Source organism: Azolla caroliniana, unplaced genomic scaffold (assembly GCF_043228905.1).
Source record: "Azolla caroliniana isolate FFs.n. ecotype wild unplaced genomic scaffold, voAzoCaro1.0.p SCAF_131, whole genome shotgun sequence".
In the NCBI taxonomy this organism is placed as follows: domain Eukaryota; kingdom Viridiplantae; phylum Streptophyta; class Polypodiopsida; order Salviniales; family Salviniaceae; genus Azolla; species Azolla caroliniana.
Genome location: NW_028230566.1, coordinates 17,251 through 31,349, shown reverse-complemented (window position 1 = coordinate 31,349; position 14,099 = coordinate 17,251). Strand labels below are relative to the sequence as shown.

Here is a 14,099-nt window from a genome sequence, read left to right as displayed (position 1 = left end):
TCTAACCCTCAAACCACCCGAAACTTGGAAAACAAAACTAGATGAATTTGCTTATGTCTAAAAGTGAAACACAAGCTTAGGGGGTTTTGGAGGATAGAACAAAACCCAAACTCTATATATATCGATGTATCCTATGAATCCTAATTGAAGTTGTGAACAGTCCCAACAAATTGTAAACTAGGAATTGTACACCTTCAACTCAATCTTTAATTAAACAATTTTACTCAATATTTTTATACATTCACCATGATATTCTTGGAGGACCACAAATATTAGTGGAATATTCGAAAATATTCAAAACCACAATGACCTCATTTTACAAGTGTACAACGTAATAGCAATGCTATTCTTGGAAGAAATGGAGGTTTTCAAGAACATTATGATTTTAGGGCAACTTTAAGCTGATGTAATGATTCTTTTTGATAATCATAGAAGAATTTACATATGTAATTAGCCGTTTTTTCCGCACATAGAGACCCTTCTGTAACAACCTTCCAGCCTTCTTCCGTACCATACGTTAAACATTTATCATCCATAATCAACACCACATGAACTTTCTTTATTACAGTGTCCACCTGAAACAAAAATAGAAACTAAATTCAAAGGCAACAAACAAAGATAGCAACAAGTAAATTATCATTTCTAAGGTTTAATAAGATCATTAGCACCCCTTATATTAATATTTTTACCATATAAACCGTGACTGTCATGAATCTTTTAGCATAACTAGCAATAGTTTTCAAAAAGATTGCATGGACTTTAAGAAATGGTATTTTTTTTTAAACAATGTAATTTTCCAGCCTTAGTTGCAGTCAAACCATATAACATGACTAAACGTTTGAAAGTTTTTGCTGTGGTGATCCCAGAATTTCAACTACACTCCACTTGCAGTGGCTTTTTACTAAACGTAACTCTTGGCCAAATATAGTATTTTACCACATTGATTTTTCGAAGGGAAGAACTCTGAAATACCCAAGTTCAGGGGCACTAGGGAGAAAAAAGGTAAAACTCAATGGTAAATTGAGACAACCCTAATGTAAAGCAAAGAAACAATGAAGCCCGACACATGAGTTATAAATAACTTACAGGTACTTCATGGTCGATATGGTCCGATAAATAAAGCTCATTGCCAGTACCCATGCAAGGAAACCCTGTATCTGAAGGACGGTAAAACCATCTACAACACAAATATCCAGGCTTCTTAGACTGAGCCTTTGATTCTATTCCAGCAGATCTGGTTTTCACAGTACCAGTATAACACCCCAAGAAACTCTCTATCTGTGCAATATAAGGTTCCTTCTCTTCTTTCGATTGTGGTTGAATCTGAAAAGAGGAAATAAACCACTCACATTATCTAAATAATACCATTATTCACCAACAATACAGATCTATGAATGAAAGGCCAAAACAATTGAAAAACTGAAATGATTCAGCAAATACCTCAACAAAATCTCCAACAGAATAGATGACACTATTGAGATTAACAGATTTATAATACAGGAAGTTTTTGGGAAACTTCTTGGATGTCGCAACCTTGGGCATTGGCATCCCGAAAGATAAACCTTTTCTGGTAAATGAAGGACTGAATGTACCTTTACCCAAAAAGGAGACGCTAAACTTGTCTTTATTCCCTTCTTCAGATTCCTGTATATGATTGGTTCCAACCCTCTTTAATGTGTGGGAGACATCTTTTGAAATTTCACGTTTAACCATACCAATGCTATCCAGATTCTTTGCTTTGAAATCTGTAGAACATTTTTCTGTTGGAGACAATGGCAGGAGTCTACCATCAAGTAAGCTATCAATTACCCAATCTCCAGACTGCAAAAACATTGAAATTTTTTACTCTCTCTCAATTTTGAACACAAATAGGACTTAGACTAACTATACATAAAGTGTTCCAAAATTGTGATGTGTCATATGAGGTAATTCTAAGTACAAAATGCCTGAGACAAACCTGCATACAAATTGGAAAAAGGGACCTAAATAGTCTTTGGCCCAGTTAGACCATTCCCAAAACAATTTTTCAGGAAGAAAACACAATTCAAAGAGCAGGTTCAAGGATTAACCAACAGCATCAAGGGGATTTTGATAAACCAAATAGTGTTGAAACAATGAGGGATGTTGAGGATATTAAGTATAGAAGCAGGAGAGTGATCAAGTAGGGAGTATAAAGAACATGGTCTGAACAAAGCTAAGGAAACCATTTGTACAATGATTCAATATCAATGTCATTAATCAATCAGCCACACAAATTATATTCCCCTTTCTTCCCTTTCTACGAACAATTGACTTCTTCAAAGGGTACAATCCCAGGGAATGTAGTTGAAAGAGTCATTCAGTAGGATCAGTAAGCGCCACCATGAATGCTTCATTTGGCAGCTTACTACAAAGGATATTGATGCCATTATTGCAAGAACCACGAGAGTTTTTTGGAGATGATTTCGCCTACCCCAATATCAGAGAGCCTACTCCCCACATATGGATGTATTACTATCACTTGTATATTTCTTTTCTTTTTTTATTTAATCTCAATAGGGCTTAATTTCTCTGGTCTGACAGGTCCTCTCTGGAATTGAAGAGAATAATTTAACATTCCATTTCATTTACTCCCTCCATGTTTAAGGCTCCCTTTGCAATGTAGCATTGATATTGTATCAAATCTCTATAGGATCTACATATGCATACTCTGCCAAACAAAGCCTACATACATTGAGATTTAACTATATTCAAATTATCAAGACTACCCTCTTGTCAAGTTAGGAAACAGACCACAATGGATACTCCAAATCTTCCTGCAGTCTTTTGTAATCCTCCAGGTAATTTACTTTGGTGCTCTGCTATTACAATCTGTGTTACACCTTTCTTTCTCTTTTTCTCTTGTACCAAGTGCTTCAAACTTTGAAACAATCGCCCTCCCCCGTGCTGTTATTAATCTAAATAAGTAAATTAGCCAAAAAATGAGAAAGGAAAGATTAATGCCATATTATTAAGATGCTCATGCTTGCCTGAATTAAAAGTGATAATTTCGTGCAGTAGCCATGTCGTCCATGTATAAATGCTTCAATCCTACTGAAAATAAGTTCTTTGCTTCTTCCAGCCTTGAAAACAATCTGATTCTGTGAAGTTTTCTCTTTTGTGCTACATCATAAAGGAACAACTACTTCAAAACAGAACCATTATTGTATTCCATATATGCTGTCAAATTATGTAAACATTTGACCATCAAATAATACATCATTATATAATCAAATAAAATACTATGGCAGAATTTTAGCTAAAGCATCAAAGTTTGGAACACACATCATCATCAATATTGCTGTTAGCAAACATTCTGTAAACACTTAACCATGACTTGCGTAATTTTAAATGTATAGTATGATCAGCAAAACTACCATGCAGAATATCAGCTCAGGACAGAACATAAAACAAGCCATCTTAAGTTTTTATTGCCACAGAGCTTACCTACTTAGAGAAGGCATGCCATTTCTGGAAATGCATTCATCTATCCAGCTTGGTCTCACAAAAAGTGAACCCACAGAACAGCCATAAAGGTACTTCAACGTACGAACCTGAAAAGCAATGGCAGAGTCATTTCAAGGAAACAACAAATAAATTAGAACTAATTTCAGGATTTATTTAGACTAGACCTTCTGTGGTGCTATAACAATACAACGTGGAGTATTTCCTTGATTTATTTCAGGAGCTTTTTGAGAATCTAAACTTGAAAATACCGGAACAGTTGAGAGCAATGTTCCTCCATGCAGTTGAATTTTCCTACAGATTTCCTCACAAACTGGCTTGTGATTATCAGGAAATCCAGTAATAAGAAAATTTAATCCCTGAAAGAGACAGCTATTCATGCCACTTGTCTCTCTTTGTCCATGTCTGTCAACTTCAGCCTTGCAGTTTTCTAGATTTTCAATATCTCTACGGTCATTTATCAGCACACTATTTTCTGTTATTTCAAAAACAAATATCATTAACATAAAGAAAAGGTTATTTTATTACGAGACATGTCTGATATATACAAACTAGATTGCAGAGATTAATCAACCTTTATGTAGTTTAGGTAAAGCTACACTTGAATTTTGAGGATTGTCCCCTAAAATTCCGGTTCTTTGCACTTTTACCATTCCTACAATAGAGTTGATAGTTGATTTTGCAGCTTTTTGAGACACTTCCTCATCAATACGGACATCGTCAGCCAAGCAATCATAAATGGCATCCTCACATGTATCCTGTGTTAAAGCACTTTCAACCATTCGGTAAGCCCTTAATCTACGCCTTTTTCCACGATGCCACGTAAGAGGAGAATCCGGCATGGTTGACTCTTGCAAGATAAATCTACACTGCTCATCTAGACTTCTGTCAGAATCTCTCACTATACAGCCCATGTCAATATTGTTGTCAATTTGTTTACTTTGCAAACAAGTTATTCTTTTTTCATCTAGTATTTTATCAGAATGAGGTTTCTCATTAGCCAACAAACCAGCCTCAAAAAGAGGTGATGTATGATTTGTACTATAGCTCTTCAACGAGCTTGAATATATCCTCGTAACACCATTACGTGATGAGAATTCAGGTGGATACTGCTTGTTCTCCTGAGATTTACCAAGCCCCCGGTCCTGTAAGATAAATTCTGAATGCTTCAATGGGCAGCCTGTAGTGGTTCCAAAGCAATCAGTGTCAATATTTGATTGATGGTCATTATCTTTGGCCATAACAGTCAATTGAGGCATCTGTTTTGCGTTTATGCTACAGGGAACAAAGGAGCAGAGTGGTTCTTGCAAGGAGCATTTAACTGATGCCTGAGATGAAGTCACTAAAATCTCAGCACAAGATCCAGCAGTAACCATGCAAGGTTTATCTGTTTCATTTAGTATCTGGGGCACACAGATAAGTGGGCCTTTACAGTTCGTTTTTGATAAATGCCTCCATCGATTTTGAGTGTGAGGAGCCAAATCACACGGTTCAGACAAGTCGCTTGTTGCAGATTCAAGATGCTTATTATGCTTCTCATCTGCTTTCTTTGATTGAAGCTTGTTCTCTAGTTTACTGTCCTGAGAGATCCATGCTTACATCAGATGAGTAAAAATTAAGTTGCTGGAAATAAATTAAAGCATTATCAAAGTTGGCCTTACCATGGTCATCCAGCCTCCAAACCAACGACTGGTATAAGTACCCTTAGCACTCATTGGTAGATGCCTATGTTGATGTGAAGCGGGCTCCATATTGAACCCAGGAAGCAATACTCCTTCATTCTGTACCTGCCTAGTATGATGATGTTCCTCTATAACATCGCCATCTTGTGAATGTGTTCTATCATCACATTCTGCTGTGTCATTTTTGAGAGGGTCAGAGGTTCTCATGATTTCTGTAGAATCAGCAAAAAATTGTAAATCAACGAAGTGTGAATGAAAGGATATGTTTCTATTATCAAATACTCTACCTGATATAATCTCAGCTACGTTTGCAGTTGTTCCTGAGTTTAATTCAGTTTCTTTGGGACTCTCTTTTATTTCCTCGCAATTGTCATTATGCTTACCTTCATCTTGAGAGCAAATTCTCAAATCAGAGATATAGTCATCTTGTAAAGCCACGTCATCAAGTTCATTATCCCAATTCAAGTTGCATAACTTATCATAAGATAGAAGCTCCAATGTGAAACTATCAAGCCCAGAGGTTTCCCTTCCTCTTTTAAGTGCCAAAGCAGCATCGATAATTGATTTTGGTTCCAAATTCTGGCAAACTTGGCATTCATTCATAATGTCTGCAACAACTAATGTCTCTGCTGACGCCACAGTAAGCCTGATTGCTGCCTGAAAATCTTCATTGAAATGCTTGAGCTTCCTCACCTTGGTTTTTTTCCCTTTTACAGGTATATTCAGCTCTGCTGCCCTCTTTGAATGTGATTGGGAATGTTGACTGGGAGAAACTGGTATGACATGGATTTTAGACATTGTTAGCATAATGAACAAAATTTCCTGGAAAGTACATGTGAGGCCAAATTCTCTTCTTTAAGATTTTAATGAGCCTCAAGTTTTAGACAAATATCCTTTCAAAGTAGCTTCAGTAAGAAAAGGCTATCAAGAAAAAGTAGTACTTGAAGATTGAATTGATGGTGAGCTTGTACGTTCCAATGTACGAGACGCCTTTGGTACAAAGATAGATTTCTCAACATGGGGAGCCCTTTGAGACTTGCAATTTTTACTCGTTCCTGGATTCGCATAAGGGGTAGAGCCATTGTCAGCATTTATCATTTCTTCTACCATAGCCGTCTCACAATTTAAATCAAAATCTGCAGTCTGTGTTTGAGAAAGATTAAGAACCAATGAAAAATCCTGCAAAACGCAGGAATATCAGGAATCAGGCATGTAAGAGAGTATGCTTCACGTTTTATAGCAAAGTATAGCATTCAGCTACACCCACATAGCTACACAACAATAGTAATAATGAACTTTAGATTTCCATAAAAGCACTGCAACCATAATAAAATCTTAAGGAAACCACATACCTTAGATTTTGCATATGCCTGTGCATCTTCATTATACGTTTCCAGAGTGTGATCCTGAAAACAATAACATTTGCATTCCTACATCATTTCAAGAGGATTATTGTTCCTATGATGCATAATTAATCTAGCAAATCACTGTAGTTTTTAATCAAACTTTAGCTTAAGTACATTTGATGAATCCAAGTTTGTTGGGCATAAAGGTCTCAATTTGTACCTTTGTGAAGGCCCGTTTGACACTATAGCTCTCTTATGAGCTTTTAGGACATATTTGGGTCACTTGGCCAGTACGAACTGGCTCACGTGCATTAATCACAATCTAATAAAACTATATACTTTTGCTCTTCGAAACACACTATTAAGGACACCAAAAACCTATGCGTTCTTCTCAGGCAATAGCAATTTGTCGTGCACATAGGCCCCCGCCCCATGGGCCACAACCGCAGCACCCTTGTCATCAACAAATAAAGGCCATTATCTCCCGCCATCACAGGTGCTTCCCTCACCTCGGAGACCTCTCCATTCTGGATCGACCTATGCTAGAGATCTTTCCAAGGGAAAAGTTACAATATATCTAACTTGAGAATCTCACATGTGCCGAAAACCAGATTCCCTCGTCTGTTTTTATATTATTTACTTTTATATTTACTGAGTAATACTTATTCTATTTTGATTTGTTGTTCTCAAAGACGAGACAACACTTAAGATTTAATCTCTTGTTTGGTCCTAAAGGCCATTTTGGCCTGTTAAAAGACATTAATATATCTTTCTTTCTTCACAGTTTTCTCTGTACCTCACCTATTTTATCTCTCCTGTCACTTCTTCACGTCCACCATTACACACAGCAAGTACCAAAACAAACCTCTGCTGCTATGTTTTATCTGCACCTCAGCTATCTTATCTCTTGTTCAACAGCTGGTACCAAAATAAACCTCTGGTCTCCTTTTAACTGGTATAAAATTGCAAAAAATGAAAGAGTGTTGCTGCTGACTCTGTTCCCCAAGCACTTTAAGCTTCTTTGAAAAATTTCATCCTGAGAACAGGTCCAAAATGGGAGGAATCCCTCGAATACTTCTTGTTTCCAGGAAAACTCCATTACAATAGTATATGCAGATTTAATTCAAATTTGTCCGACATAATTCCCTTGATGCCTACGATCTTCTCAGGTGGTGGTTTTTACTTAATAGCAATTTTTCCAATTACAGTTATAAAATTTCAGAAACCAATTGACTTGATCTCCGAGTTTAATTTTGGGTAAAAATGGGCAAACACTACAAGTGATCTTAAATCACTGTATGGGATCAAAAAAAACTTAAAGCACAAATTGTCTAATAACCCCAACCTTATGTTGAATGGGGCTAAAGGCTGTATCTTGAATGAAGAGGTATGAAGGAAGCTCAATGGTGAGAGTAGTGGGTCTGCTAATGTTGTTTGTGGAAGCAAAAACACAAAATCAAATGCAAAGCAGAGAAAATATAGAAAGAGCTGAGACAAATCCAATGTTACATGCTAACGGACCACAAGAAGCCTGATTGTAGGTACTTTAAGAAAGAACTTGAACATAGGAAGAATGCCAATGCCGAGGATGAAAAAGAGAAATTCTGATGTTACAAAGAGCCCAAATGGGAGTGAGAAGGCCATTTTGTTCGCTAATATGGTCATTGAAGAGCTATCTCATGAATTGAAGGCCAATAAAAGGGGGGGGAGCATTGCATTTTGTTTATTTTGTTGAGGATTGTTCAAGGAGAATTTGGGTTTATTTGCTGAAAAGCAAAGATGAAGCCTTTGCTGCACCGAAAACTTTTTGTGCCTCATAATCACCCAAACTCGTATAAGGCTAAAATGCCTAAATAAGGACAATGGGGGTGAGTTCACAGGCATTGAATTTAGAAGATTAAACGGGGGGGGAGCATTGCATTTTGTTTATTTTGTTGAGGATTGTTCGAGGAGAATTTGGGTTTATTTGCTGAAAAGCAAAGATGAAGCCTTTGCTGCATCGAAAACTTTTTGTGCCTCATAATCACCCAAACTCGTATAAGGCTAAAATGCCTAAATAAGGACAATGGGGGTGAGTTCACAGGCATTGAATTTAGAAGATTTTGTGAGTTCAATGGTATAAAGAGGGAGGTAGCAGCACCATGCAGTTCCTCTTCTTATGGCCTGGGTGAAAGTTATGACCGGGCACAATGAAGTGTGAGATGCAATTATCTATAGCTAATCTCCCTTCTGGCTTCTGGGGATAGGCTGAAAGATATGATAGGACACAATGAAGTGTGAGGTGCAAGTTATCTACAGCTAATCTCCCTTCTGGCTTCTGGAAATAGACTATGAAAACTGCAGTACATGCATAGAATACATCCCCTTACACTGTATTGAAAGCTGGCATCCATAAGATGTTTGGTCTGGCAAATCAACCTCATATGACTATTCATGCATATTTGGAATAATTGGGTAAGAAGATATACTAGATTAAGGACGGCTTTTTTGAGATACGTGCCCTCGTTGTCATACTTTATGTTGACTAATGGGGGTGGGGCTCCTACATCAAAAGAGGCTGGATTATGTGGGCAAAAGAGCAAGTGGGAGCTTGCAATGTAAGAAATAAAAGTTTTGCATGAACTTAGTTGAAAGGATACTTGGGAGTTAGTCGAATTGCCCAAACATAAGAATACCATTCCTAAGAGGTGGCTACAAAATCAAGAGTGTGGATGGAAAGCCCACATACAAAGCAAGCCTAGTTGCAAAGGACTATTTACAAGTAAATGGAGTTGACTTTCAAGAGGTATTCTCCCCTGTAATCAAAATGACCACTTGTGAACCTTGTTTGCTCTTGCTACAGCTCTTAAGTTGGAGCTTTACCAAATGGGTGTAAAACTGCTTTCATACATGGTGGCATTGACGAAGAGTTATATATAAAACTGCCAAATGGTTTGCAATCCCTGATATATTCAATATGCAAAGTCGAGAGGAGTCCATATGGGCTGAAACAAACTCCTAGACACTGGTACAAAATGTTTGATGCTTTTAAGGTATTAAGTGGATTAAAAGGAGCCATGTAGACCATTCTCTTTACCCAAAAAGGGATGTCGATGGCACCACATCATTTCAGTGCTATATGTAGATGATATGCTTATTGTTGTTATATAAAAAGGTACTCTAAATTCACTTAATGACCAGCTAAAAACAACCTTTTCCATGTAAGCTTTAGGCCCAACTAAACATATCTTGGGTATGAGGATAAATAGAGATAGGCAACATCAGCTACTTTATCTGTCCCGAGAAACTACTTTGAAAAAGTGCTTGAAAGGTTCTGTGATGGCAAGGTTTGAACTTGTAACCTATGTGTATATATGCCAAGGACCTAACTATTAAGCTATCCGATACATATATTTATTATATAGTAATATAATATCATAATTGGTATAATTTCCAAGAACATTCTAAAACTTCCTAGACCTTCCTAGAACATCCCACGACATTCTAGAAACCCTAGAATGCTCCATGACCCACTATATAATGAAGGCCCCTCACTCTTGTCGAACCATTTCGGTTCAACACCAATCTCGAGTCCTCCAAGTAAGCTCCCTTTATCTTAATACATATTTCCTTTCATAGTTACTCTCTCTCGCTCACTCTATCCATTGATATCTCGTCTATCTCTATCATCCCTCACTCTTTCTCTTGCTCTTTCTATCACTATCTTGTTTCAATTCTGACAGTTTGAACCAGACTTCCCCTTTCCTTAGCCACTTTCTAAGCCTTATATAGCTATGGCTGTTGATAGCCAGCAAGATTTTATCATTGTTGTCCCTGCATTGGAAAGCTTTAAACCCAAATTTGTGGCACTTGAGATGGAGAATCAATGATTGCTTGCGGATCTGTTACAAGAATGACCATATAATATCCTGTGGTAAGATTGTATCGTAGTATTCTATACATGTGGATAAAGTGTGAGAGTTAAATGAGAGTGTAAAGAATACTACAATACAATCTAACCACGGGATATTATATGGTCATGCCTGTAACAGGATCTCCAAAGGTGACTGTGGAAAAATAACATGATGAGTTCACACGATGCATACAATAATTAGAGTCGGCGTTGGTGGCTTTGCAACAACATTTGACAAGAGATGAAGGGTTTATTAAAGAACCACCCAAGTTTAGCCTACCTGCAAAATTTGATGGTACAAGGTCTCAATTTCTTGACTACGAGTTCACATTCTCACGTATTCGGATTGTTCTTCTCTGGATTTAAGTGAGTAGGCATTGGGCCTTTACTTCCTACAATCATTTGTTCAATAGTGCCCTAGGAGCAGGAATGGCTATCCCAACTTTTTGCAAGTGGAAGAGGGAAACAAGTTGTGCTGCTTGATAAACAACAATCAGGAACAAAGATCTTTCTTAACCAGTGCATCCAGGAAATAGTAATATGGCAAACAATAGAGAAAAAGACACTTTAGGACCATCTGTAAATTTCCACTTCGCAAATGAACCAAAGATAGTAACTGATGCATTTTAGACTTGTGTAGAATCTACATATTTTGTACTCCGCATTGGCTTGTATTACACTTAAAGCTCAGTAAGTGTAGTATCATGATCGTTGATGATCGTCTTCAATGGGTTTGATCAACCACCATCGGAGAGTATAATAAGCTCAATCATGTAATGACACAAAAAGGAGATAAGAACTAGCATTTAGATTTGGAAGGAGCTCTAGCACACATAGAATGGTTGCACCTAGGACTGTTATTGAGGAGGAGAAACATCCAAATGGAAAAATACTAACTTTAACAATGACAATAATATGGGAAACCCAACCAAGCAGCAAACAAAGAAAACGAGCATTACCTCTATGCCTGTGTTGCACTCTGGATCAGTTGATCCATCATCAGAAAGATTTAAGCAGGGAAATGACTGGTTAGCAATGTCTTTAAAGCCAGACGGTAACACTGCATTTGCAGCACCATTGAAGCTTGATATCTCAGAATCCTACATACCAGCAACAATTTAACACTATATATTTTAATTCTAATTAACATATTGACATACCCATGTATCTAAGCATAAGAGATTTTCAGGTTTGAATGTTAAAACACACAATTATATCATCAATAAGTGAGGGCAATTCATTGATCATATTTTCTTTCTCAAGATTTATTTGGTCTTGCCATATTTAAACTGTGATCATTATATTCATATATCCATTTTTGTTTCATCATGCTTCCCTCGTACTGCCTCTTCCTGGACAATCGGATTAGCCTGCAGTTTGCCATAGTATGGCTTAAGTCAGAATCCGTTTCTGAGCTTCTTTCTATTCTTTTATCCAATGTACCATACAGACCTATACATTCTTTTACCTATATCCAACGTCTTTGGGAGCTTCCTAAAAGAAGGTACTCAAGGTTGGCACTTATGTTATCAAGAAAACTGACTGAACATAAAAACATTCATGGTTGGTATGCGGAAATGCAGCAATGGTTCGAGTCACATGGCATAAGCATAAACGCACTACCCCCGTTCCAATATAGCTTAGACTATCCCCATCTAAACATGACCAAAGTGGAAAAAAATAGAGTGATTCGAAATTATATTATTAACTTCGAAAACAAGATAACATGAATCAGCCCCAAAATATCACTTGGTACGAAGATGGCCCACTACAAGACACTTTTTACACACATTGGCGAATGGATTCATCATCGGGCCAGCTTATAAGGACATACACCTATCCTGCACAATGTGTTGTGTGATAGGGCAGCTGCGTACTTCATCACATCAGTTAGAGATTGAGGTAGACAGATATGCACAAATACCTATAGAAGAAAGAATTTGCCAATTCATTGTAGTGTCATTTATGAAATAAGAGGGAGATACCATTGCCTCTTTAAACAAGGCTTTTGCCTACTACACAAGGCAATGGAATACAAGGATCAACAGTTGTCAATACCTAGAACTTTTCTTGCTAGAACTCAAGAGACACGGGAAAAAGTTGTCGAAGGACAACAGTACAACCACACAAGCTCATCCACAAAAAACAATCACTTCTTTCTTTCGCCCCATCACTCCTACTAATGCTACAAGTCAATCAAGGACTACACAAATGCGCTCCCAACCATGACATAACAGCGGGGTTACAATAGATCAGGCAATAGCAATTCACCATGCGTGTAGGCCCCAGCCCCATAGACCACGATCTGACCACCCTTGTCATCGAAAAATAAGGCCATTATATCCCACCATCGTAGGTGCTTCCCTCGCATCGAAGACCTCTCCATTTGGATCAACCTATGCTAGAGATCTTTCGAAGTCAAAAGTCACAATATATCTGACATGAGAATCTTACGTGTGCTGATAACAAGATTCTTTAGTCTCTTTTTTATCTTAATTACTTTTATGTGTGCTAATTTATGTTGTGACATGCTTTTCAATAGGAATTCCTTGATACACATAATACCCATTTGGATCAAATCATATACTTGCATTTCGTTCTGATGTGCACAATAAATAAAGCACGCTTACTAACCAGAACAACTAAAAACAAAAAAAAAAAATCTATAGTTAATTTGAATACCTTTCCATATGAAGCAAACATTGAAGGAGTGTCGCATGGATGGAGAGGAGAGAAAGAAAGCCATTGTGGAAGCCAGGTCTGACCCTAAAGAAAGCAAACAAGATATAGATTGTTAAATTAAACAAGATAAGAGTAAAAACATTTAGAATTAAACAAGAAATATGCATATTCTTTAACGAAATTTTTTTAACAGGAAAACAAATTGACTGTCGATTTTTTAGCAATGATTTTCATCATATCATATTTAATCGTACTAGACTCATTCTTGATAGGACTTCAAGTGGAGGCATGTTTCATGATGTTTTTGGTTGCAACATTTGTGATGGGTCAAGAATCATCCTCATTTCAATACCTAAACATGAAAAAAAGAATGCAAAATTTACATCGCTTGTCGTTAAGTTGGTGGCAATTGTCAATCGGATACATATTCCAATTTAGATGCTAGATATGGTTATAGTTAATGATCTCGATATGTTCAACCTTTCAAAATGACACATTAATAGGACTTGCTACTTGGATACACATTCCAATTTGATGCTATATATATGATTATGGTTAATGATCAAGATATGTTCAACCTTTCAAAGGGCTGAGAGGAATGCTTATGATGATTTCAAATGGATTAATGAAAATTTAATTGAAAAATTTTCATATGGGAGGTGCATCTGGTCTTTGTTATAACATCACTTTGCTTTATGTAACACCAACATATTCCTTGTCAAGATTTCAACTGGATTAACCATGCCTTTCTACAATAACAAAATGCAACGTTTCCATTAAAACGTCTTAACTCTTTTCCGAACGAAGATCCAGCTCTTTCTTGACGAAATATTCATGAAACATCTTACCACCTTTATCACAACATTGTGTTTTCCCTTTGAAGACAATCCTACTGAGTATTTTCTTGAGGAAACATTCTATGCTAACAACATACCCTCGTTATCCTGGCATGTTTGTTTACCTTATGAAGAGGATGATCATTCTCCAGATTTCATCTGGATTAACCAAGGATTT

At 37.0% G+C, this 14,099-nt stretch overlaps 1 protein-coding gene across 1 annotated transcript; it reads right to left on the bottom strand.

The window, feature by feature from the left end:
- Positions 1 to 233: 233 nt before the first annotated feature.
- LOC147849075 (uncharacterized) lies at positions 234 to 13,390 on the bottom strand. Its single transcript, XM_087337808.1, has 15 exons — positions 13,340 to 13,390; positions 13,086 to 13,169; positions 11,363 to 11,503; positions 6,518 to 6,571; positions 6,107 to 6,344; positions 5,453 to 5,938; positions 5,145 to 5,377; positions 4,058 to 5,063; positions 3,651 to 3,958; positions 3,466 to 3,572; positions 3,009 to 3,141; positions 2,773 to 2,925; positions 1,441 to 1,821; positions 1,087 to 1,323; positions 234 to 575 (listed from the first exon to the last, which is right to left on the bottom strand). The coding sequence occupies exons 1-15, from the start codon at positions 13,373 to 13,375 to the stop codon at positions 378 to 380; spliced, it is 3,795 nt and encodes a 1,264-aa protein (XP_087193934.1). The 5' UTR covers positions 13,376 to 13,390; the 3' UTR covers positions 234 to 377.
- Between the last annotated feature and the right edge of the window lie 709 nt (positions 13,391 to 14,099).

Coding starts and splice junctions, on each gene's coding strand:
- LOC147849075 (XM_087337808.1), bottom strand. CDS start 13,375: ATGCCTCCACTTGAAGTCCTATCAAGAATGAGTCTA. Junction 6,572..11,362: donor AGTGCAACACAGGCATAGAG/GTAATGCTCGTT, acceptor TATTGTTTTCAG/GATCACACTCTGGAAACGTA. Junction 5,064..5,144: donor TTGGAGGCTGGATGACCATG/GTAAGGCCAACT, acceptor TGGATCTCTCAG/GACAGTAAACTAGAGAACAA.